The 26,797-nt window shown below is 47.2% G+C and overlaps 1 protein-coding gene across 15 annotated transcripts in view; it reads left to right on the top strand.

The window, feature by feature from the left end:
- RBFOX1 (RNA binding fox-1 homolog 1) overlaps nt 1-26,797 on the top strand; it is a 1,121,108-nt gene that overhangs the window by 749,231 nt on the left and 345,080 nt on the right. For 5 of the 15 annotated variants that reach the window (XM_066274937.1, XM_066274938.1, XM_066274940.1 and 2 more), the window contains exon 1: nt 7,545-7,847. The exons of the other annotated variants lie outside the window; for them this stretch is intronic. In XM_066274937.1, the coding sequence (XP_066131034.1) occupies nt 7,761-7,847 (87 nt within the window). In that variant the 5' untranslated portion in view covers nt 7,545-7,760. Of the gene's footprint in view, nt 1-7,544; nt 7,848-26,797 lie in introns of those variants that run through there. 15 annotated transcript variants of the gene reach the window in all.

The following is a 26,797-nucleotide window of genomic DNA, read 5'->3' as shown; positions in this document are numbered from 1 at the left end:
GGGGTTACTCCTGATTCAAAGGTACTATCGCCAGCATCCCCATGAACCCCCCGCCCCTTTGCATGTGAAATTCTCATGTTTTAGTTTCAAAACTGCGTCTTTCATGTACGGAGGCCACGCCCATATCAGCCCCAGTGTCTTAATTTTGGGGTCGAAGCCTGGAAGAAGGAGGTGAGCTCTTACACAAGAAGGCACCTCGCAAGTCACCTCTGTAAGTGTTATATTGTTTAACCAATTAGCTGTTGAAGGGAGCATGAGTCTTGATACTGCAGGTTTGGGAGAAGTCTGATAGGAGCTGGTTCACTGCTCCAAACCAGCTGCTAGTGATGCGGTTGTTGTGATGACAAGCACCGGCAGCCACTTAATGAGAGTCTGCTGTGGGCCAGACCCTCGGCGACACATCTGCATGGCTTTCTTACTCAGATCCCTGGGCCACGAGGTCTGGTTCCTAATAATATTGTGATTAGACAAATAGTAAATATGCAGCACAGAGGGGTTAAGTAATTTGCACAAGAACACACAGCTAGCGATCAGGGGGAGACGGAGATTTTAATATGAGCAATGTGGCTCGTTGTGAGCTCCGAACTACCATGCTGTGGCCCTTTGGTGAGGAGGGACAAGGGGTGGCAGGTAATGTCACAGTGCGAACCAAAGCTTACTAAGTACTTGATGTTCCTGTAAGAGCTTCTCAGACTTCAACTCACTTGCACATATTAACTGAACCAGTCCCTAGGAGAGGTTGGGGGCCTGGCTTCTCTTCCCGAGATGTGACATTTCTGGCTGGATCGTTCCTCCACTGAGGACACAAGAGGTGGCTCTAACTTGGGAAGCAGCTGGCCGGTGGCTTGGTACATTATGCGCGCAATCTATGGCAGCTTTCACCCTAGAAGATCTTACCTCCCTAGTAATCTGCCGGATGCTTCCAGTCTCCCCGCTCCTGGGCACTACTCACCCGTCAGTCCTGGGCATCAGGACCGTCAGCATTATGTCACTTCCCGGGGAATTTCTCTTGGAGGTGCATGCTGGGTAAGAGCCTCCCAGCCTGTGTTCTCTCCTGCGTTGGGTTAGGTTGGAACGCATGTCTGGTGACGAGTGGAGTTTACTGATTTCGGTTCGAGTCGTTGCCCTGGAGTGGTCACTCATAACGATCTGGCAGATATTAGGGGCAGGTAGAAGGGAAAATGGGCTCTTGTAACTGGACAGAGCACACACTTTCCTGTTTAACTTTGGACATGTCACTTAACCTCTCTGAACCTCCATTTCATCTCATAGATACCACAGGTGATTGCCAAGTGCTTACTGAGCATCTGTTGTAGGCCCAGGCCTGAGGGAAAGACAGGAAAGCCAGATGTTCAAGGAGGAGGTGGAGGAGGCGACATGGGAGTGTTCTGGCTGTGAGTACCCGCCACCATGTCTTCCCCCGTCCTGTGTGAGTCACCACCGGGCCTCCGGGGGCCTCCGGTGAGCGGGGCCTGAGTGCTGGGCAGGCGGGCAGGCCGCTCTGAGGACCCGGCGGGCGGCTGCTGGTGGAAGGACGGGGCAGTCCAGCAAGCAGTCGGGTAAAGGGGGCAGAAAGATGGACAGTCCAACAGAGACGTCGATGCTGGGTATCAGTGGGCATTCAGGGGACAGACCGGGCATGAGGACAGGGATGATCAGAAAAGGATTTTACGATGTCTACATTAAAGGCATGCTGAAGGAAAAGAAATAAAAATACACTAGCACGTTGAGTTCCCATTCCGGGAGCAGCCCTGCACGTCCTGTCCTGTCATTTCTCTGCGGCGGCAGCCCTGGGGGAAGGTGCAGGGCTGTCCCGCTTTCTCCCTGAGAAGCCTGGGGCTCTGGGCAGAGCATCTCACCCCAGACCAACCGCGGGAAAGGGCGGCAGGAGCCGAGATCCCAACCCAGCCTCCCCGACCAGGACATTCACGCTGCGTCTGCTGTACCACGTGCTCCTGCGGCACTAGAAACAAAAGTCTTCATTATGGGGGGGGGGGGGCTTACAGCCTCTTAGCTTCAGCCACACTCTTCCACAGCAGTCGTTCAGTCGGCCACTCTCGCGGGACCCGTCTTGGGAAACTTCATTCGTCTTGTCAGCGTCTTAGCCATTGGGTGGACAACAGTGAGTGGCACCTGTCTTTATTTGTGACACTCCACCTTCCAGTAGGCACCATCCCGCTATTACACAATGCCAAGGACTCCAGAACACAGGTAACCGCGCAGTTAGGTCTGCCCCGGGCTGCTGGGGAAGGAAGGCCTTGCTGAAAATGTGGCTTCTGATTTAATCCAGCAAGTTTGAATAAGAAGGATATAAGGCAGGAAGGAGGAAAGGGTGTGGGGGGGGGGAGGAAGAAAGGAAGGAAATAGGAAGGAGGGAGGGAGAGAAGGAGGGAGGGGAGGAAGGAGGAAGGAAGGAAGGAAGGAAGGAAGGAAGGAAGGAAGGAAGGAAGGAAGGAAGGAAGGAAGGGAGGGAGGAAGGAGAAAGGAAGGAAGGAAGGAAGGAAGGAAGGAAGGAAGGAAGGAAGGAAGGAGGAAGGAAGGAAGGAAGGAAGGAAGGAAGGAAGGAAGGAAGGAAGGAAAGAGAAAGGGTGGTTTCACACAGCAGGCAAGTTTGTAGATTGACTTGGATTCAGAAAAATATTTGACAAAAGCAATTTCCTGGTGTGGTGTGCAGAAAGAGTGATTTGTAGAAGGAAGGACAGTGTTTATTGGAGGATGAATCTGGAAAATAAAGCTGAGGAATACTGTAAAGGATCTTGAATAATGTAGAAGATTGTCACCCACCTTGGCCTGGAAACAGGTGGTATGAGTCATTAAATAATCTGCATGCACCTGTATCATAAGGTAGCCACTGTCAATATCCGATTAATATTGTCAGAGAAGCACTGTCTTGTACTTTTGGTTAGTTTGTTCTTTATTTTGTTTTGTTTTAATGGTCAAGTGGCAGATGACATATGACATCTTTCAGGAAGATTTCCAGGACCTTTTTTCCCCCAGGAAAAATGGCAGAGACAGTGTCACAGAGCCCGATTTTTCTCATCTGTGGACAAGGCAGATTCTTCCCAGACTCCAGCGATCATTGACGCAGGGAAATGTGGCCCCAAGTTTCTAATCTTCCAGTCTTTCAAGAGATAAAATAGGTCTACATTGTATACAAGATGCTGCCTTTTAAAAATGCTAGCTCCTGCCTGACCAGGCGGTGGCACAGTGGATAGAGTGTCGGACTGGGACGCGGAAGACCCAGGTTCGAGACCCCGAGATTGCCAGCTTGAGAGCAGGCTCATCTGGCTTGAGCAAAGCTCACCAGCTTGGACCCAAGGTCGCTGGCTCGAGCAAGGGGTTGCTCAGTCTGCTGAAGGCCCCCGGCCAAGGCACATATGAGAAAGCAATCAATGAACAACTAAGGTGTCACAACAAAAAACTGATGATTGATGCTTCTCATCTCTCTTCGTTCCTTTCTGTCTGTCCCCATCTATCCCTCTCTCTCTCTCTGACTCTCTCTCTCTCTGTCTCTGTAAAAAATAAATAAATAAATAAATAAATAATAAAAATGCTAGCTTTTTTTTTTTTTTTTTCACAATACAGACTCATCATCATTATCATCATCACTCTTCTCCTCTATGGACTTAAGTTCCGTCCAGGACACTGCAGTTGGTGAACTGGCCAACAGAACCCATGGGCAGGAATTGGTCTTCTCTGAAAGCTCCCCTCCCCCACCTTTGGCCAACTCTTGTGTTTCTGCCCCCCTTTCCTTCTCTTCCATGGACATTTAAACTGTGGTTGGCCACCGCTCATCAGGGCTGGTGGTAGACACAGTTGACCACATGGCGGCTCTTAGGGCCCAGGGAAGAGGATGCAGATCTGACAGTGAGAGAGGAGCGGTCCTAACCTAGGGTAGGGAAAGCGCAGTAAGGAAGGAAGAGGTCAGGGCCATCGTGGAGCCTGGAGAACGGTGGGGGGGATTTGGGGCAGGGAGGGGGCGGGAGGGGACAAGGTTGAGATTGAACGATCAAAGGCTGGTTAAGAAAAAAATAAATCTCTTGATGAAAATCCCCAACACGGGGAAGATCGACAGGACTGGCTGCAAGAAAGTGACAGGAAGGACAAGGAGCAAGTGAGGAAATAGAAGAGAAGTAAAAGCTTATATATATTGCTATTGTGTTGACGTCTGACTTCCAGTGGTTGGGATCAAATGCAATGCTCCAAACGAGGGGTCAGCAAGCCGTGGCCTGGCAGCCGGTCCCGGACTGCTGCCTGTGCGTGTATGACCCCTCAAGTTAACAATGGTTTCTGTACTTTTAAATGCTTGACAAAAATCGAGAGAAGAATATTTCATGGCGGATCAACCATGATAGGAAATTCAGGCTTAAGCGTTGGTTTATGTGTTGTCTGTGGCCACTTTCCCGTGACAGGGATGGAGTTTGGGGCAGGGGCGGCAGAGAGAATAAAGTCCACACCAGGATTTATCATCCGCCCGTCTCCCGTTTACAGAAGAAGTTTTGCCATTTTTGTTTGTGATGACCATGACGATGATAATTCATGGGCCTTAGATGGAAATCACTCCTTTTCTGAGGCCTCCCTATGTTTCCTAGCCATTACCTGAACGTCTTCTCTCTTCTTTATCTAACTTTTTTGTTCTACTTAAAAAAAAAAAAAGTTCCTGCAATATGCCAGGAACGTAATACTGCACGCTAGATGTCGGGTGGCCAACCCTTTGCCGTGAGCCGTGTGCACCAGCCACTGGGAGCAGGAATGCGGAGAATATGGTACCCGCCTTTTAGTGGAGGAAATGAATCCCCAAAGAAAAGCTACAGATAAAGGCAGAATCAGAGGAAATGTAAGTAGCAGTAGGTAGGACCGGAGGTGGTGAGAACAGGAAGATGAGAACACAAACATGCAGTCAGTAAAGGCGAAACTGGACACAATGGAACCTTTTATCTGGCTTTGAGCTTCTTGGTCATCAGGATAAAAAGGCTCACAAAAAAATTAACCTTGCCTGACCTGTGGTGGCACAGTGGATAAAGCGTCGACCTGGAAAAGCTGAGGTCGCCGGTTCGAAACCCTGGGCTTGCCTGGTCAAGGCACATATGGGAGTTGATGCTTCCAGCTCCTCCCCCCCTTCTCTCTCTCTGTCTCGCCTCTCTCTCTCTCTCTCTCCCTCTCCTCTCTAAAACGAATAAAATTTTTTAAAAAAATTAACCTTTATTTTCAGAGAGAGAAAAAAGGATGCTCATTACACAGAAGCAGCAAAAGTTTTCCATATTATGTAGTTTTTAAAAAGAAAATATTCTCTGCAAAAAATACATACACACACTATATATATGTGTGTGTGTGTGTATGTCCCATATGTAGTTCTCATTTCTCTCTAACTATATAGCTACAAGTCCCATATATTGATATAATATGCTTCTCATTTCTCTCTGTCTAAGATCCTCATGTTCTTTAAGAAAAACAATATATATACATAGCAATATAGTGATCCTTTTTATTTGTGTAACTCTACGGTTTCCAAAACACTCACACAACCTTGCTCATTGACCCATTCTTGGAGAAGAATATAAGTGGATACTGTTGTCTCTAGTCTTTGTTCAGGAAACTAAGAGTCCGAATGTGTAAACTTTTGGATTTCTGATGGAATTAAGTTTCCTATTCTAATCCAATGGTCTTTCTAATTTATAACATTAGAGAGACATCATTCCATCTGACCCAGGCCTTAGTAAAGTAACAGAGCTGTCCGCCCCTAGGAAGCTGTCTCCTAGGAAGCTGATGTCCCCACTAGTAACATCTCAGAAGAGCAGTGTTGAAAGTCAGAGTCAAAAGCTAAAGTTAGAAACAGTATCAGGCTGTTAAGTCAGAGGGGTCAACCTGCAGCTGTTCCTGGAGCTTTCCGGATTGTTCAGCGTGGCCACTCGGATACGGGAGAATCAATTACAGAGAGACTGTGTCAAGATGGCCAGAATTCAGCTTTAAATAATTGAACTCGCTGCCAAATGCTGTCCACTGTCGTTATCTAAAAATGTAATTATGCAGCTAAATCAAGCAACTAAAATTAGTGTAGTGTAAAAACACCTTGGCTATCTAAAAGTGGTGGAATTGACATTTGGATTTAGAAAAAGCCAATAGTTGAATATGTTCTGCGGTGTCTGAAGCTCTTCCCGTTTGGAAAAAAAAAAAAATCTATATCCTGTATCCTGTTTAGAGTTAAGGGTGGAATATGGCAGGCAGATGTTTGGTTTGAAGGTGATTTTCAGGGATTCCTGGGTCTTGGGCTTAAGTCAAGTGGACTTGCTTTGTCAGTTTCACATCCTTGTTCTTAAAACACACCCGCATGCTTTCCTGGTATGGAGATTAGAAGAGGGACAACTTGAATGTTGGCTGTGCCTTCATTTTGAAGCCACAGATGTGACTAGACCAGCAATCAGGGGACTAGGAAGCACATGAGAAGAGTGGCTAATAACCTTTTGCATTGTATATGCCCAGAGATGCCAAGGATTTTTATGTCACACAACCCTTTGAGGTAGGGTCTACTATCTCAGTTTTCCAAATGAAGAAGTTGAAGTTCAGAGATACTAAGTAACCTGTTGAAGATCACACAGCTAGTATGTGGGATTCTCAAGTCAGAACAATTTCAACTCATGCCGTTCCGTAGGAATTTATCTATTACCACGTCAGATATCCTAAACACGATCACACACTGGAAAGGTTTCAAAGACTGGCTCAAATGTATCATGCATCCATAGTTTTGGTACACATCTGCTATACCTTTAAATTCTGAGGACAGAGAGACATCTTTTACTAAAATAGTGTGCATTACTATATAACAATCAAAAGCTCAAACACAAAGAACGTGTCTTTAAAAGTACACAGACCCGCACATACACACAAAACATATGATGCTCTATTACAGAATGAAATACTGGGATGAATGTGGCCTGCTTAGAAATTCCCTGCCTCTCCCAAGCGTATGACCGTGAGCAAACCGTTCAACTACCGTCAGCCCGTTTCCCTTCTGTTACCTGGAACTGAGAATAGTACCCACTTCGGGGCATTGTGAGAATTAAATTACATAACACATGTAAATAATTAAGCTTGTTCTCTGTGCATAGCACATACTGCAAATATTAGCTAGTAGTATTATATTATTTACACAAATTGCCTCTTTAAAATTAACACCGAGAGAGAATAATAAACTAGACTATCTTCTTAGTTTCTGTTTGATCAGTACCAACGCCAGGACACATTAACCTACTCATGTCTTAAGTGGCAACTGATAATCATATCAATTTACATTTCTTAGGTTTTTATTTTTTTCCTCTCTAAAAATCTGCATCCCTTGTCTTTTTGCCTAAATCCATTAGCAGTTGCCCAAATCTCAAAGCCTGACGACTGTTTCTCCCAGTCTCCCCGTCTCTCTCTCTCTCTCTCTCCCTCTGTCTCTCCGTGAACTAAATTAACGAAGAGTATTTGGTTAGTCATGTTCGGCAAGCCATTCCCAAAATAGCACCTTCCATTTTGGTAGCTCCAACCCTGCAGCTGCTGTTTCTCTTGGTCGTCTGGGAAGAAAACTTTCACATCAAGAGAGTTGCTGATTCGGATTTTCTTTCTTTCCCCTCTCCGCGGTGATGAGCGCTTGGCTCCTGACAGAAGCGATTTGGCTCTCAGCTTTGTAGTTCGGAAGAAGTTGGGTTTATAGATTTTTCCCCCCTAGCTCTCCATTGATGTGTTGAGCCCTCCGAGGGAATAATACCTTCACATAAAGCATGTTGCCTTCTCAAGGAGTCCTCCTGCATCCCTATGGAGTGCCTATGATCGTTCCGGCCACCCCCTACTTCCCCGGACTGATCCAGGTAATTTAAGGCCACTGCTAGCCAGCAACTTAACTCCAGAGCACTCAGAGTAATAATTGGAATTTTTATGGTTGAGAAAGCAAACACTTTTAATACAGGAAAAAAAGCCCTCGTGTAGTCGGTGAGAAGACAGTAGGAAATCAAAAAGATGGATCACCCTAATCTGGCTATTGACATCTCTCATGGCTGAATAAATGGTGTAGTTGAGCTATATTTGCTTGTATTGATCTGACTGCTGCTTAACATTCATGCCTGTGCTTCAGGAGCTTGACCATGGGGCAAAGGCTTTGCTCTCCTCCCCGGCTTTCCTAGGTACTCCGTCTCCCAGAGCCGATCAAGAGGCAGAGTAACTTATCACCAGGTGACTTGCTTAAGAGCTTTAACCCGGAAAGAGAAGAGAGGTGAAATGCGCGTTAATTCATGTGTGTGCATTCTTCATGTGGATTGTCTGTCTTCACAGAAGGTCCTCACCCCCCCTCCCCGCACCCCCGCCACGCACCCCTGCACCCCCGCCACGCACCGCTGCCACCGCCCGGGTTGGGTGGTGGCACCCGAGGCAGAAAGGAACACTCGATGGATAGTTAATGTATGACGTTTAAAGATAATTCTAAGAAACCGGTGCTGGCTCCTTACATCTCAGTGAGGGCCAGAAAGGGGAGGACTGAAGTGTGTGCTGCTTTTACTTTGAAGGCTGTTCTTCCTGTGCAGTGAGAATCCTCGACGATTAAGATATGGGTGACCTTTTTTTTTTTTTTTTTTTTTTTTTTTAATCAAAAGTTTGTCTTTTTAAAGAAGCATTGGATTCTGGGTACCTGTCTGAAGTTCTCTGTGGAAAGCTAACCTCTGCTAGGCACGGAGCTTAGACGTCACAGGGAACCCTGCTGGCTTTGGTTGCTTTGTTTTGTTTTTATTTGTTTTTAGAGCAAGCATCCCTTTGTTGATGCCTTCTGTGTCTTATTTCCACAGGAAAGGGAAACTAAATGCATTTAGGATGTCCTTTTAACTTCAACCTTGTGGTATTTTAAAATGTTTTTGCAGCACCCTAGCTCATTAATGACAATTTCTGGGGAGGATTCTGAGGTCAAATACCCTTTTCCCTCCTTTTCTGAGTGTTGCTTATTAACAGTACGTACGAACCTTGGTGATTTGAGATACTCAGGGGTGATTCCAAATATTAACAAACCGTTTGTCATCCCAGATTTATGGTTGTTGCTGAATTTGAGGCTCCGTATTATGCGTGAGAAAAATAAATGCAGTGCCCAGAGAATGAACAGTCCTTAACAACCTGGGCACTGTTCGATGGTTCCCAGCGTAAGCAGGCCGGCGTGGCCTGCCATGGGGTCCGAGGTGGGGCTCCATGGCAGTCAGGATGGCCTCTGCTTCTAGGGGAAACTCGGGGTGAAGGTTGGCCATCAAAGCTTTGTCAGACCCTCTGCCACCCCATCTGATAAATAATTACAAGCAAATAGTGCCCTTCACTCTATGCTGATTGATGCTGAAATTGCTTTTGAAAGTTCTCATAAGTTCCTGTTATAGATTAAGTGCCGGTGTAGGAAAAATAACGGCACCCACTGAAATGGGTGAATGTAATCAGGCTTAATGGACTCGAGAGCTTGTTGGGAATTAAATAACTATCGATTTGCTGGAATGTTGCTGTCATTACGAAATGCCACTCTGGACGTATTACCCCCGTGATAGATGAGAAGATGCACTGGCCAGCCGAGAAATTGGGGAGACCCTCTTTCTTCTTCCTTCGCAGGGCGTTTTGAGAAACGTGTCCAGTTATTTTGGGAAGGCACAGGTGATTTTACTTGCAAATCTTAGCCCGATCATAGTTCGTTTTCCCACTGACACCTTCAGTAACTAGTCTCCTGTAAGTCAGGAAAGCAGTGCGGCGGGAGCCTCTGGACCTGCTGCTGTGACGTGCTTTCTCCTCTCCCTCTCCCACCCCCGTGGGACCCACCAAAACGCTGTGGACAGGGAGAGGCTGGCTTCATTTCTGCTTGGCTGAGACAGCTCGTGGTACTTGCCCATTGGTGTCATGAAACTCATGCCCTCCCCTCCATTGCAGAAGTGCAATGCAAGGGGGAGAAATGCAACTCAGAGAGAGAAACAGTGCAACAGTCTCTTACATACTGTCACCTTCTCTTACATACTGTCACCTTTCAGCTGCTGCCTCGGTGGCTGCTGCCCAGCGTCCCAGCAGACCGTATCAGCTTGCTCACCAGTTCCCTGACCTCGTGGGTTCCTTCCCTACTTCTCAGGATGCAAGGGCTTTCCTAGCATGAAAGAGCCACCCATACTGAAGGTCATCAGCCAGACATTAAATTGATCAAGAATAGCCTGTGTACTTCATCCCTGGTAGCCAGCTCCCTTTGACTAAAGATGTGCACACACAACCTCAGTGGCCCGTTGGCAGGTTGTAATATCAGAGTCTTCCCAGTCTCGGGAGCCAAGGATTCTATGGCAGAAGAACATTCTTCTCATAATTCTTCCAAGGGCCACTTTGGAAAGTTCAGACTATCATGGCCTTCTTTTTGTCTTCTCAATTAGAGAAAATAATAATAATTAATAGACCAACTATTGTAAGAAGCTTTAGGAGAGCATCCCCTTGTCTTGCAAAGATAGTGAGTGAACGGAGGTGCATCCTAATAGATCTGAGGAAGTTACTCACCAGGTTCTTTCATTCTAGTAGAGTCAATAGTTATCACTGACCCCAGCCGCTATTTTCTAGGAAAATAAAAATCTTGACCCCGTTGGATCTCTTGAACTGTCATTTAGTGTCTAAACTTAATTGCATATATAACAAGATGGATAGCATTTCCTAGTAGCAATGTAAAGATTTCAAAAATGTCTATGGAGGATTGAGCTAAAGCAGTTTGGACTTTCCCACTGATAGTAATAAGCAGAAGAGAATAGGAAAGACCATATTACCAAGTGCATTGTCTAAACATTGCTCTTTTGCCCTGGGCATAGACCTCAATCTTGGTATCTTTGGATAAGAAGAAAGATGTTCCTTTTGAACTTCTTTATTAACTTCTAAATTTCCAAAGGTGCCTTGAATGATCAATGACTTGTCTGACCTGAGAACAAAGGAGAGGCTGACGAGCCAGTTGTGAAAGGCAGTCTTGAATCTGGAAGCTACTAAGAGGACGTACCCAAGCCATGGACCATGGTTGCCTAATGCCAAATGATATAATAAAAAACAATGGCATTGTCACTGGTTAACCTGTTTGGTTAGTGTTTGGGTCTAATGAACCGTTAACTCTGGGTTGCGAGTTTAGGGTCACACCCCTCACTCTATAGAAGTCTGCCTGACAGATAAGCCCTTTGACCAGACAGGGCTAGAATAGCCTTTATACTGGGTCAAATAATTTTCTCTCTTTCAGATACTATAGATAATGAGTCAAAAGATATATTCCTGGATGGAGGACAGTGTAAACAGAGCCATGCCCACCTCACCATGCATTTGTTCATTTAGCTTTCCATCCACTGCACACGTACATAATCTACCGTATTTTTTGGTCCATAAGACGCACCTGACCTTAAGACACACCTAGGGTTTTAAGGAGGAAAATAAGAAAAATAATATTCTGAACCAAATGGTGTGTTAAAATATTTAATAAAATATACCACAATAATATTTCAACAGTGTAAAATCAACTTCAGTATTAACAAACACTAGCACTGCTATTAACAAATGAGAAGAGCCTGACCAGGTGGTGGCACAGTGGATAGAGCGTCACACTGGGATGCGGAGGACCCAGGTTCCAGACCCCGAGGTTGCCAGCTTGAGCGCAGGCTTATCTGGTTTGAGCAAAGCTCACCAGCTTGGACCCAAGGTCTCTGGCTGGAGCAAGGGGTTACTCGGTCTGCTGAAGGCCCACGGTCAAGGCACATATGAGAAAGCAATCAATGAACAACTAAAGTGTCGCAACGAAAAACTAATGATTGATGCTTCTCATCCCTCTTCGTTCCTGTCTGTCTGTCCCTATCTATCCCTCTCTCTGACTCTCTCTCTCTGTCTCTGTAAAAACAAAACAAAACAAACAAAAAAACAAATGAGAAGAGACTTTAATGTTCAAATACTCTTCTAGTTGTCTGGGAACCCGCAGCAGCTAAAAAAAATAAAAAATGAACATTTGCTTCATAAGACACATGGGCATTTCCCCCTCCACTTTTGGGGAAAAAAGTGCATCTTATGGAGCAAAAAATATGGTAATTAGGCACTGATGTTGGCACTGGGAAACAAAAGTGACAGTCACAGTCACCAACCTGTGGATTCACAGCCTAGTGGAAGAGAGCACTAGATAAACACAAAACTGTAATAATGTAACACAAGCAGCAGAAAGCATGAAAGGTAACAATTATTGAATACTTGTTATATGCCAGGCATCACACTAAATACTTGACATAGTCCCTCAACTTAGTCTCACAATCACTCTGAAGTTGGGTACGATTGGTTCACCATCTCTTATCTGTAAGTTTAATTTTTCAAAAAAGCTCTGAGAATCAGGGGATTTGGGGGGTGAGTTTGGCCCAAAAACTCCTTTGGGAAGAAAACTTGACCTGAAGTGATATGTGTCTATTTATAGACTTTCTTTATGCCACTTACTGTGAATATTCATACATTTTGCCGCAGGAGTATTACTGTGTCTGATTTCAGGGTGTTGTCCCAGACCCTGCGAAGGGTGTTATATAACCGGTATTCCGCTGAAATACTTTTTCTAAAAAATAAAATTTAAAACAAAATCTGAATTTCAAACTATAGCCCCCAGGGTCTCAGACAAGGACTCTCAGTGCTACGTTAGGATGCCCCCTTTCACATATGGAGAGAGTAAAACTGACACTTAGAGAAAGGGAACCTCCCCATGGTCACAAGGAATGTCAGTGACAGAACCGAGATTTGGACCGATTCTGTTGGACTGGAACCTTCCCTCTTAATTACTGATCCAATGACGAGATATATCCACCGGAGTGAATATGACGGTAATTAGGCACTGATGTTGGCACTGGGAAACAAAAGTGACAGTCACAGTCACCAACCTGTGGATTCATAGCCTAGTGGAAGAGAGCACTAGATAAACACAAAACTGTAATAATGTAACACAAGCAGCAGAAAGCATGAAAGGTAACAATTATTGAATGCCAGGCACCACACTAAATACTTGACGTAGTCCCTCAACTTAGTCTCACAATCACTCTGAGGTTGGGTACGATTGCTGAGATCTCTTAGGGGAGGGGGGGAGTGGTTCAAAGGGACAGGTAGCGTTGGCTTCAGGCTGCAGAGCAACATCAGACATTCACCAGGCAAGCAAAGGAGAAAGCCTTCCCCAGCAGAGCAGAGAACGCCGGTGAATTCACGGGGTTGGGTTGAGACCCGGAGATAAATCTTTTGGCATCTTCCCCAACCCATCGGCACTGTGGGAGTTGACGTTGTTTCAACAGAGGTCTCAAAAGTCAGACGCTGCAGGGCAAAGGGCTAGAAGGAATCTCAGAAGGGGAACTCCTGAGCCCTGAATCTCTGTGTGCCCAGATTTCGGAACGGGCATCCTGGTCCCCTTCTGTGATCCCGCAGGTGACTATGCTATTCCCTAGAGTTGAGTCCTGCTTGGCCTTTGCCGTCCTTTCTCTCTCTGAGACAGTAAGCTCTCTGAAGGCTTAGTGTGTTCCGGCTTAAACCTCCCAGAGCTGGGCAGTGATATGGAGACGTGCTGACTAATGCTTCTCTGATGTGGATAGCGATGGCATACACCAACCCTTCATCTGGATCCTGGAGCAGAGCTCGGCATCACTGAACTTGGCAGTGTGTGGCGAGACGTCTGTGCCTGCATGTGGGTAGGCATGCCGGGAATTAGCGAAGCGCTGGTTTCAATGATGGACCAATTGTGACCGCCCCTACGGGAGAGAGGGAAACATGAGGAACTTGCTGGGCATTTGGATGCATTTCTGGGAGGACTGAAGAGAAATACACTTGTTTTTCTGTGTGGCTGGTGGAGGCGCTTTCAGACGTCAGCAGTGCTGCCCTGCGGTGTTCCCCGGGTGTCCTGGACGTCGGCTGCTTGGGAAGGAAGTCAGAATGTGCCCGCTGCAAGCGCTGGTGGTGTCGCTTACTCTCGGGCAGCTCCATCTTAGTCACTCCGTGACTTCTCTGTACTGCCAGAGAGACCGTGTCAATGGCAGACTAAATTAAAGAGTCAGGGAGGTGGCAAATTCTCCAAAGAGAATTTGGAGTCAAACAGGTCCAGGCTGATGTATTGGCTCTGGCAGGTACTAAGCGTGTGGCCTGGGGCTTGTCAATTAACCTCGCCCAGGCTGTTTTCCCGGTGACCAAATGAAAGCGGGGGGTACCTGTCTTGCAAAGTGGCTGTGAGCCTTAAGTGCGATGCATCTCTTTGTTCAGCAGATCTTTCTTAAGCACCTACTATGTGCTGGGCTGTGAACTAGGAGAGGGTGATGAAGGAGAATGGAAAACAGGCAAGTTCAGGGCCAACGTGTATCTTATCTCCTGATACATAGAAAAGGTCTGGCACTTACATACGGAGGGAGAGAGAGAGAGAGAAAAGGTGTTTATTTAGGGCTCTTATACCTGCCAATGACAAAAATCGAATTCACACCGGCTAGAGGGGGACATATCCAATTCCCGCGTGGTTGAATCCCGGGGCTCCCACAAGCCAGCACTGCAGTGCCGTATCTCTCCAATCTGCGCTCACTAGCGTACCATGTCCAAGTGGTGGCAACGGCCCCGCCGTTCCAGGCTTAAGTCCCCACCCACCCCAACAAGTCTCTTTCCCAACAGCTTCTGCAAAATTCCAGATAGCGGTCACCTTGGCTCATCTTGCTGGCCATGCCCATCCCCTCGACTCTGACTGCCCACTGGAGGGTAGGGCAGCCCTCACTGAGCTGTGTGGGCTGTGAGTGGAGAAAAACTGAGTCCTGTTTTCAAAATAGGGTGCTGGGCAGGTAAAAACTAGGTTCTCGTTGTCAACAACAGTCACAGCTAAAGATTATTGCAAACATCCAAGTGTAGTTGTTTGTTTTTTTCTCCCTCAAATCCTGCACACACCTTTCCCCATGGGGGAAAAAAATGGGTGGGTTTCTGATCTTTCTTATCCTGGTTGTTATTGGCCAGCAGTCATATTCACCAGAAGGCTGACCAGCATCTAGTGCATCTTCCGTCTCTACCCGTGATCGGGCGTATCAGGGGCAGAAAGGGCAATTTGACTCCGCGTCTTCCCACCCGAAGTAATTACACTAGTGTCTCCCACCAGGGTACCTGTAGGATGTTTTCCCTCTTTTACAGGTGAGAACACCATGACCTAGGGAAGCAAAGACATTCTAAGAAGGACATCCAGTAACTGAGGCGAGAAGGGTTCTTCAGATCACGCAGCCGTCTCACTCCTGTTTCTATCGGCAATCCCGACATACATAAATATATAAATCAGGAAAAGCCTTGTTCGGTTCTGTAGAAATGCATTTCTTTTAATTAAAAGATTAAAGGGACACTGTCAATCTCTTCTGATGACTATCGGTCCTATAAAAAGGGTGTATTTCTGCAGCAGCCATCTGTCATTTTGATCATCTTAATGGCACGCTCTATCGGCAAGTATGCTTTTTATAATACGTTGGCATAGGCCAGGCGGGGCTGGAGAGACTTGTGGATTTCACACTCCTCTCTGCTGCTCGGGCCTTCCGCAGTCGGAGGCTCCAGTGGCGAAGCGGAGCCCCCTCCCTCCCTGTCTTCTAAAGGTTGTTTTGGGTGAGTGCTTTCCCCGGTTGATTTATTATGGAGATGCTCAGCCCTATTTATGTTCCTTGCCTGTCTAAAGATAGACCTACAACACATGCATCCCACCAGCCCGCAAGCAGCCAGCTCGGACACTGGTTCACTGGTGAACCCTAAGAGGTGTCCAGAAACATGGAGCTCCATACTCCGAAGGTCTTTTTCTCCACGCAACTGGGACCGGTGTCCTCAGCAATGCCCAGACTCTAACCTGGACTCCTCAGGCTTGTAAAAAATAGGAGGCAGAAGGGTTGTGAAATTAGCTCATTCAGCAGCAAAATACTGAGTTAGTGAGTGATGACCGGTTCCATGCTGGGTTCTCTTCTAAGCTCTGGAGACACTGCTATGACTGGGATCCAGTCTCCCTCCTCAGAGGCCGTGTAGACAGCCAGGCCTCTGGCAGGAGAGTCAGCAGTCTAACACAACTGCTGGGAGGTAGAGTTGTAGAGCCTCAATCCAATTTATCCCACCCAATGTGAGGGCTTCCCCCAGACAAGTTTTGCTACAACCCCAGGATGGTGAAGATGGCCTCCTCTAGGCAGGTTCTCCATCCTTCCCAAAGGACAGGCTGCCTGGCATTTTCCCCGGGACCAGGGATGTGTTTGCATCATTTTGTTTGGGGAGGGGAAGGATCAGAGCAAGAGCTGTGTGTGAAACCGTGGCCCCTCTCTGCCCCGCCGCCCTCGCACCTGACTCGGCGTAAGGGGATGGAGTCCAGCACGTCAGTGCCATGGGTACAGGCGTCCTTCTTAAGGTGTCCACTCTAATCCTCATTGGCTCCTGTGAGGGTTTGGGGACTGGAGGGACAGTCAGCTTGTCCATTTCATAGCATCCCTCAGAAACAACCTGGCAAATAGTTATTTCTCCTTCTTTCGTGAGGCAGCACAGTTAAGGAATTAGACCGGAGGATTCAGATAGAGGAAACCTGAATCTGACCATGACCCTTTTTTCAGTGACTCTGCTTCCTTGTCTATAAAATGGAGGTGACAGCCCGTAGGTTCTGCCTCCCAATGTCTGAATCAGGAATAAAAGAACTCAAACATAAGCACATGCCAGGCCTTGGTCCTACAAGCCATGACGTTATTCAGGCGGCATGACATAATGCCAAAGCCAGTCTTGAGTTGGCATCTGGGCCCCTGTGTGATACAAGGTATTACATCTCTATGATTCCACTGGGTGGGACTAGACTGTCTCCTCCCTCCCCCTACCCCCGTCTCATCTTGGCAGCAGTGAGGATGGTCACACTCACTGCCAAATGGGATTCAATGAGATGACGTTTGTGAAGCACCAAGAGCAACACCTACACATTGTGGGAACTCTGTCACCTAACCGATGGCCAGCATTGCTGTTGCCATGGTGTTTTCCTGCTACTTTAGTTTGCTTCACTTTCTTTGTCATATGAAGATCTCCAGGTTTGGGGGTGCATGGGTGTCTTTGTAGCTAGCTCCCTGTTCCCACTCTCAATAGAGATTCCTGATAACCATTGGATACATGTCTGTAGTGCAGCTGGACAGAATGGGGTGCAATCCAGGAAGGTTGTGGAGGAGAGAAGGATGGGGTTGGCCATCCTTAGCCATGACCTTGGGTGGTACGAAACCCACATTACTCCAACTCCCTAAGTCAAAAGCCTGGGGAGCTGAGGATGCCAGACAAGCAGGAAGAAGAGTGCACGGGTCTCAGTCACGTTGAATCCTTTCCCAAATCTTTGTCCACGTGCTCCATGAGGACATCTGAAGCTGGAACTAGAGCTGGGTGGGAGGAGGGGGAGGGTGGCTTTGATGAGGAAAGAGACGCCCATCCATCCACTCCATGTGGCCACAGCCTTCTGGGGACAGACTCTTTGGGACCACCCACGCCCCTGTTCCATGCAGCTCCTGGGACACTGTGGGAGCTTAATAAATGTTAAATAATAAGAATAGCTTCCATCTGTCAGTGCTCCGTGGCGGGGGGCCTGTGTGAGCGCAGGACTGCCGACTTGCACTGGGCGGCTTGTGGGGAACCTTCGGAGAAGCATACAGCTCAGGGTTGCTTCCTGGACCCCCTGCACCAAGGTGTTTACCAGTCCTGCTACTGATCCGAATTCAGGCAAATGCCTTCACCTCGCAGGTGTCCACCCTGAACCCTGGATCATCTATCTACATCAGGATTATAGGGAGCGGGGCCCAGGGACTTTCCTGCTTCACTGGCAATCCCAGGGTTCCGGTGAGCAAGTGGATTTGGGAACTGGCGTTGACCAACAATGCAGGGGCTTTGTTGAAGTTTAAAAGGAACTAAGGATCTGCCCTCTGAACAGACGGTCTCATAAATTTATACTTCTGTCATTTTCTTGGAAGAAAATGCCTACTGGGCTTTTCACATTTCGTTTTAATAAAAACAAGAACAGCTGCTTGTTTTCAGACATTTACTATGTACCAGGCTGTGTGTAAGGCATTTCACCTCCTGTATCTAATTGAAGTGTTACATTGTAGAGAGGGAAAAGGAGGTGAACAGAATGGTGTAGGAGGGCGGGCTCTGGAGCAGACCAATGGGTTCATCTTCTGCTTCCAACTGCGTGACCTTGGATACTACTTCCTACCTCTGTGACCGTGGGCACAATTCTTGCTCTCCCTGGGCAGCCTTCACCTTGTTACCTGGAAAAGAAACCAAAGCATTTGAAGTCCATAAGCACAGTGTCTGACACATAGAAAATACTCAATAAACATAGTAGCAAGTTCATTTCCAAACACCCTGCAACACCAACAAAGCAACATTAAAACCAAACAGATAACAGAGCCAATATTAGTGTTTGCTACATGTGGAAGCCAACGTTGCACATTTTCTAAGAATGGGAACCCTTGAGTGAGGCAGCCAGGTGAGAATCTCAGTTTTCCCTTCTTGGGCAAGTCACTAAGCCACTCTGTGCTTCAGGTTGCTCACCTGGAAAATGGACATTAAAAAGCACCTAAATTTGTGCTTTAGTGTCCTCTTCCACTGGATAGGGACATACCAGATTTGCTCTTGAGGGTGAGGTGAGTTAATACTAGTAAGGCACTTATATCAGCACTTGGTATTGAGTAAGGGCTAAATAAAAGATAGAGATAATAGTATAATAAAGATTATATACTTATTGCCACATATTATATATTATGTATGTGTAATAATATGCATTATATATAAGCATACATATTATATATAATCATATATAACATAATATAATTATATAATAAGTTATATAATAATACATAAAATAAAACATAATTATATGTAACATCATGTATCATATAGAAGTTACATCTAACTTTATATGCAATATCATAATGGCTTCATATGTTATAATAGAACATTTTGATTATATATTATATAATAATTTTTATTGTTATTATATAATGACAATATTGTTATTTACATAATATAGATGATAATATACAATGTAATAATAGTTATATAAAATTATATCATATGATTCTATATTATAATAATTATAATTGCTTAATTATGTGATATTATTATTCTATCGGTACTGCTAAGAGTCACTCCACTGGGTCTTTTCTGTAGAATGTGTCTATTATTCTAAACCAGGGGTGGTCAACCTTTTTATACCTACTGCCCACCTTTGTATCTGTTAGTAGTAACATTTTCTATCCACCCACCAGTTCCACAGTAATGGTGATTTATAAAGTAGGGAAGTAACTTTACTTTATAAAATTTATAAAGCAGAGTTACAGCAAGTTAAAGCATATAATAATAATTACTTACCAAGTACTTTATGTCGGATTTTCGCTAAGTTTGGCAGAATAAATCTTTATAAAACAACGTACTATAGTTAAATCTATCTCTTTTTTTGTTGTTTTTGTTTGTTTGTTTGTTTTTTTGTATTTTTCTGAAGCTGGAAACGGGGAGGGAGTCAGACAGACTCCAGCATGCGCCCGATCAAGATCCACCCGGCATGCTCACCAGGGGGCGATGCCCTGCCCATCCGGGGCATTGCTCTGTCGTGCCCAGAGCCACTCTAGCACCTGGGGCAGAGGCCAAGGAGCCATCTCCAGCGCCCGGGCCATCTTTTTGCTCCAATGGAGCCTCGGCTGTGGGAGGGGAAGAGAGAGACAGAGAGGAAGGAGAGGGGAAGGGGTAGAGAAGCAGATGGGCGCCTCTCCTGTGTGCCCTGGCCAGGAATCGAACCCGGGACCTCCACATGCCAGGCCAATGCTCTACCACTGAGCCAGCTGGCCAGGGCCTAAATCTATCTTTTTATTTATACTTTGGTTGCTCTGCTATGCCCACCATGAAGCTGGAATGCCAACCAGTGGGCAGTAGGGACCAGGTTGACTACCACTGCTCTAAACCATTCCAGGCAGACTTATTTTAAAAGGAAGTTGAGTCTCAGGAAAGTACCTACCCTAGCTCCCAGGGCTTAGAAATGGCAGACCTGGAGTTCCCACCAGGGCAGTCAGAACCCAGAGCCCATTCTTGCAGACCCGTGGGGTTCTGTGTGGCTTTGGTGCCATGTCCCCCTCCTGTGTGGGGGAACAGCCTGTCCATTACCCATACTGCCCATTCTGAGCAGAAAGCTAACATGGCTTTGTGCCGCTGTCATTTCTGGTGGCTTTCTGCCTTGCAGCTCTGCCAGGAGGTCTTGTTCCCTGCCGTGGAGCCCGGTTCCTGGGGAGAACATCAAAATGGGAGGCAGGGGGTGACAAAGGGCACATGGTCCTGGTGGCTTTGTTTACAAGAGCTTCTTTTTGGTTATCAGGGCCTAAACCTCTAGGAAGTACACTTTCTGCTTTCTCTTTAAACACAAATCAAGCAACGTTACCAACACACATTCTCTGTCAAACATGTCAGTTACTCCAGGGGCCGCGGACAGCTTGCAAGTGATGTCTTCTATTGTTACTGTGGTGGTGTGTTATTTCTCCCTTCAACAGCTCTGCATTTGTTCTGTTGAGAGGTATAAACACCGAGGTGCCTGCTATCTGCGAGGTTTTGACAGAAAATGTGAAATTGACATGGACTGTCCGGTGACCATCTTCCTAAGGCGGGCTCCTAGGTGCGGGCAGCCCTGGGTTTGTCTCGTGCCTCTTCCGGGGGTTTGGGTGGGGGCTTATGGACTCTCACGAGCGAGGGCTTGTCTCACACCTGGCGTTCTGGCAGGCGGCTCCCACTGTGACTTAGCCGAGGGACTTGGTACTGCCTGCCAGAGGGCCTAAGATTTGTGAGGGGGCCGAGCAGATGTTGGACGCGTTCACCCACCAGACGAAATGTCAGTCATCAGCCTCCGAGTCCTGTCCCCATCTATTCTGTAAGGGACCAGTACTCCCATTTGCTGCATGGTGATAGGGCAGCCTAAGGGATGGATACAAAGCCTGCCATTGCTGTGGGTAATTCAGAGCATATGGGATTCGTACCTGTCCAAACGGTTGTGGCGCTTGAACGTGTGATGCTGTCTGCATGTGTATTTTCTTTAGTGTTTGGTCCCACAGAGTCAGGGTCTCAATAAGGGACATTTTGTAGTTCCCTTCGGGAATGGGCAGGGCATGTGTTTACGACATCTCTGCTTCCTGGCCTCCCAGCTTCCTCGCGTGCTGATGTTGGTTTTAATTGCTCCATCACTGACGGAACCAAGCCTTTACCCACCCGGCGAGGGGCATGTTCCCCTGACGTCCTGGTTTACTTGATCGGGGTCTTGTTGCTGACACATCCTGCTATTATTCCAAGGTCTCGTATGGCCCAGGCTTGCCTGGCTCATCCATTCATGGCTTTGTGTCCAGATCTGCTCAGACATCAGAAAGAAGTTGAATCAAGGATTGTTTGGCTTACTGTGTGTTTAAAGAGGACAGGTGATCTGCACCATGTTGAACATCAAGAAACAAATGATAGCCTGATCAAGCGGTGGCGCAGTGGATAGAGCGTCGGACTGGGATGCAGAGGACCCAGGTTCGAGACCCCAAGGTCGCCAGCTTGAGCGCGGGCTCATCTGGTGTGAGCAAAAGCTCACCAGCGTGAACCCAAGATCGCTGGCTTGAGCAAGGGGTCACTTGGTCTGCTGAAAGCCCACAGTCAAGGCACACATGAGAAAGCAATCAATGAATAATTAAGGTGTCACAATGAAAAACTGATAATTGATTCTTCTCATTTCTCTCTGTTTCTGTCTGTCTGTCCCTATCTATCCCTCTCTCTGGCTCTCATTCTGTCCCTGTAAAAAAAAAAAAAAAAAAGAAAAAGAAAGAAAGAAAGAAAGAAAGAAACCTAAGATAAGCAGGGATACTTGATGCTCAGGGCATGGTGGTGGTTGTGACAGTAAAAAGAAAATCCTTTTAGTTGAAGAAAAAGAACCCAATCCTGGCTAGCTTAACAAAAATAAGCTAAGGGAGCCTGACCTGTGGTGGTGCAGTGGATAAAGCGTCGACCTGGAAATGCTGAGGTCGCCGGTTCAAAACCCTGGGCTTGCCTGGTCAAGGCACATATGGGAGTTGATGCTTCCAGTTCCTCCCCACCTTCTATCTCTGTCTCTCTCTCTTCTCTCTCTCCCTTTCTCTCTCTTCTCTAAAATGAATTAAAAAAAATAAGCTAAGGGAGTTGCTTATACTATTATTATTATTATTATTAATATTAATATTAATATTTTGGTATTAGTGCATAAACAATTACAATTATATGCACAGAAACTTTTGGATTTCCTCAAAAGAGGAAAGAAAAGAAAGAACAAGGACAAACCCAGGACAGCTCAGGAGGCAGTCCAGGCTTAGAGACCTCGGCGGGCAGGGTCCACGGACATTGTCTCCAGGGCCTGTCCTCAGCCGGGGTGATTTTCTTCCTCTAGGGGCATTTTGTTTCTAGAGACATTTAAGTTGCCGCAACTGGAGGGGAGTGCTACTGGCACTCTGTGATGCACAGGACAACCAGGATTAGTCAGACTTGTCCAGAACTATATGCTCAGAGTCAGCAGTACCCAGGGTGACACTGCGGTGGCTCAGCTACAAAGATCCCAGCCTCTGTGTGTCCCCATGCAAGTGCCAGGTTCCCAGGAAGGTAGCTGATGGACTCGGCCTGGGGTCTCTCTCAGCCTTTGAATGAGTGAACTATGTTCCAGACTGCTGTGGACTTGGAACCCATTTGGAATACTGTTAGCCAGTCCTGGGAAAAGGGCATTGGGTGATGACTGATGGGAGCCAGAACCCGTCCCCAGAGCTGTGTCGCACAGGCGTTAGTGGTGGCCTTTGGTGGACCTCACCTGTGGCTGAGGCCCTGGCCAGCTGGCACTTTTCCCACAGAGCTATCTGCCTGCAGGAAGGACATCACACCTTGGTGTCAGTCTTAGCGAGAGCCATCAATTTGTTTGGTCTTTGATTTAAAGTAAGGCCTCCTTTTCGGCTACTTTCCAACCGAAATTCAGGAAAAATAAGCGTCGCCTATTTTTCTAATCGTAAAATGAATTCCGGATGAATGCTCAATTAGTTGCGACAACCAGAAGAAAGCACAGACACATATATACAGACACACACACAGATTGTCATTAATCTACCACCTGAAAGAACCACTTTAAGCCACTCTATGTGTTATTGGTCTTTTTTTCCTATAGATATATCTTCTTCCTCAAAAAAAGTCCTCATACTCTCCTCCTATACATAAAATTCTTATCACTGGCACCCAACTATTTTTTTTCCAATAAAAAGCTTTTTAAAATAAAATTCTTGATTTTTTTAAACTTAGGCACATCCTTTTCTGTTAGGTACATAAGTACGAGGCTGCTGTCTTAACACACACGCATCTCGGACGTTCTTTCCCCTTCACTCTGCTACGACAAGGTAGTATTTCAGATCCTAAGGAAACGGGTCATCCGAGAACTATCCTGTTTAAGTCTTACGGGGCAAGAAGAGTGGCTCAAAGGGAAGGGGTCCACCCGATAACTGCAGGGACTAGAGAGCCAGGTGAGAAAGGGCAGAGGGTGGCTGGTTCCTACCCATCAGGTGGGTGCCTTCTGCTCCCAGCTTTCCACCTACGGGCCTATGGATCGGGGCGCTGAAAGGCTCAGTGAGTACCCTTACGCTTTTTGGAATGCAGAACTATGTCTTACAGGCCTTTCCAAGGCTCATGCTCACTTGAGGACTACAACTTGGGTTCGAGAGAACAGGATGTCTTGCGGGCAGCCTGCTCTCGGAAGCCGAGGCCCCGGGGGGGACGGAATAGACTCGCCTCGTCTGCCGGTGGTTGGTCCTGCCTGACTGTTTCCCTGGCAAAGCAAATGGGCATCTAAGGCACCGGATTGGTTTTCATTTTAAATGACTTCGCTTTCTCTCTATTAAAAAAAAAAACTGAATTCTTCTCCTAGTTTCCTCAAGTCTTAAAAGTGTAACATTTGCCCCTTTTTTAGATTGGAGAAAGATGTCACAGACTGGGCTTGCCAAGGGCATTAGGATGGGGTGAGCCAGCCAGCCCTTGTCAAAATGTGCCCAGAAAATTCGAAAGACCTTTTCTCAACCAGATGCTTACTGGTCTCCCCTTTCAGACATGAGGGCGATAAGATGTCATGTGCATTTCAGAGGGCAAGACGGGGCTGGTTTGGAAATTCAGACGGCTCTAGCTTGATTTTTCGTGCGTGTTCATTAACCGATTAAATATTTATTGACTCTGCAGTGGCTGCTAGACAGTAGGGTCGCAGGGGTGACTAAAACAACGTAGATTTAATAGGGGAGTGCAGGCAGCGAGCAGGAGAACGTCCCGCGGTGTTACGTGCTATGAAGAAGATAAAACGGAGCTATATGACAGTGACCGACTGAGGGAGTTATTTTGGACAGTGGAAGGAGGGAAGGTGTGGAAATTGAGCTCGGATCTGGTTGACAAGTAGGGGCCAGCTGTGTCATGAGGAGAGCTTGGACGGAGGGAACATGTAGAAGGCCGAAGGCAGGCAGGGGGGAGCTGGGCCCCCCTGGGGACTAACAAGGACGGCGATATCAGGGGGACAAGACGGATGAAGGGGGAGGAGGCAAGAGTTAGAGTCAGACGGGTGGTCAGCAGCCAGCCCGCCCTCAGCCCTTTGGGACGTTGCAGGAAGCTTGGGTGTTGGTCTAAGAGAGGTAGAAAAAGACTGGAGAGTCTCCCCTGGACAATGCCATGATCTGATCTAACGTCTTTAAAAGATTTCCCTGGGCCCTGGCCGGTTGGCTCAGCGGTAGAGCGTCGGCCTGGCGTGCGGGGGACCCAGGTTCGATTCCCGGCCAGGGCACATAGGAGAAGCGCCCATTTGCTTCTCCACCCCCTCCCCTCCTTCCTCTCTGTCTCTCTCTTCCCCTCCCGCAGCCAAGGCTCCATTGGAGCAAAGATGGCCCGGGCGCTGGAGATGGCTCCTTGGCCTCTGCCCCAGACGCTAGAGTGGCTCTGGTCTGGTCGCGGCAGAGCGACGCCCCGGAGGGGCAGAGCATCACCTCCTGGTGGGCAGAGCGTCGCCCCTGGTGGGCGTGCCAGGTGGATCCCGGTCGGGCGCATGCGGGAGTCTGTCTGACTGTCTCTCTCCGTTCCCAGCTTCAGGAAAATACAAAAAAAAAAAAAAAAAAAGATTTCCCTGGAAGCTAGATGGGGGAGGGCAGGGGGGTAGACACATGGTGTTTCGTGGGACAAGATGGGAAACAGGGAGGACAATGGATGTGTATTCATGTGGGGCTTGCCCGCACCGAGGTAGCCACGGTTGGCTGATGAGTCAGTATTCCTCATGCTGCCATTCCTTTGACCTTCAATAACTAGAGTGTTCTTCCCTGAAAAGGAACGGGTGGAACAGAAAATCACCAGGATTATGGAAAGAGAGGTAGAGGAGATAGGAAGTATAGAACCGTGTCTGTGTCTGAGGGCCCGGTAACCTGCGTGGTTTCAGGGGAGTGCAGCACGTGTGTTTAATTGTTAATGACCCCGGAATGCATCCAGCGGCTACGAGCGGTGCTGCGGGAGCATTTGGGGAGCAGTCCCGGGTGCTTTATGGAGTCTTGCTGTACCCGGTCTGTGAACAACATCTGCTGAGCCATGTGCTCCTGGACTGGCTTTTCCATCACAGGCTTAGGGCTGGCTAGTTTTCCCTCTATTTTAACCTTAGCAGAAGGAGAGAGTGAGCCTGGGGGACTAGATGCCTCACTTTTATAACTCGTGACAACAGGAGCAACTTAGGAGTTTGGATTCATCCAGACCAACGTGGCAACCTATTGGATTTGATCTTGAATAGGTTAACTCTCTGAACCTCAGTTTACTCATGCATAAAATAGCAGGCAATGTTTGCATGGCAAAGAGCAGCAGAACACATTATTATGCATGATGGGTTAATTTGCTCCTCTGATAATTCTTTAGACTTTTACTGAGCACCTGCTACATGCAAGAAGCAGTGCTAGACATTAGCAGAACGATGCTCAAAAAGTCAGATATGATCGCTTCCTTAGTAGAGTTTATGATCTCATGGTGCAAAGAGTCAAAACAAAGAATGGAGTGACTACAGCAACCAATGAATTAATTAACTGCAGCTGTAGTAAGTGCTAGGAAGAACATAATGTAGGCAAGAAAGAGGAGTCGGTGATGGCGAGCGTGATCACGCCACTCTGTCGTGGAGCGCACGTCTCACAGTGTCTTGATAGCCTTCTTTCTTCCATTGATCGCCTCGCCCCTCCACTTTTTCCACTTTTCCGAGCTTCTTGGGTTTGTCTCGCAGATACCTGACGCCTCGCTCTTCCATGCCTGAAATACACACGTCCGTAGAGAACAGCTGATTTACGGCGGAGCAGGGGAATGTGCTTCTGCACAGTGTGGGAGCCACCTGTTTCTGGGAGTGCCATGGAAACACACATTCTGTCACGCGATCGTGAGGTCCGGGCAGGGAGTTTTCAGCTGTCAGCAGCTGTCTTTTCTGATCCGCTGCCCAGGAGTTTCTAGCCCCAGGAAAAGCCCAGCGTCACCCACACCAGTGACTTTGAGCCCACTCTCCGGAGCTGAGGAAGAGAGAGGGATTTCTGCGGAGTAATTTGCGGCCATGGGTTCTTAATTGGGGTGGCTGAGAATTTCCCCTTAAAGTATATGTCCAACTGTGAGCATACGGTCTTGCCACAGAACAGTCTTTTAACATCCAGTTGATTGTCAGACAACCTGATGGCAGACACACACTTAACAGTCTCTGCTCCAGAAAGAGCCACGGCTCTGCGGCCTCTGGGTGGAGAAGGTC

Source organism: Saccopteryx bilineata, chromosome 4, assembly GCF_036850765.1.
Source record: "Saccopteryx bilineata isolate mSacBil1 chromosome 4, mSacBil1_pri_phased_curated, whole genome shotgun sequence".
NCBI lineage: Eukaryota > Metazoa > Chordata > Mammalia > Chiroptera > Emballonuridae > Saccopteryx > Saccopteryx bilineata.
Note: the sequence above shows the minus strand (reverse complement) of the source record. Positions and strands in the feature narration are given on the sequence as shown.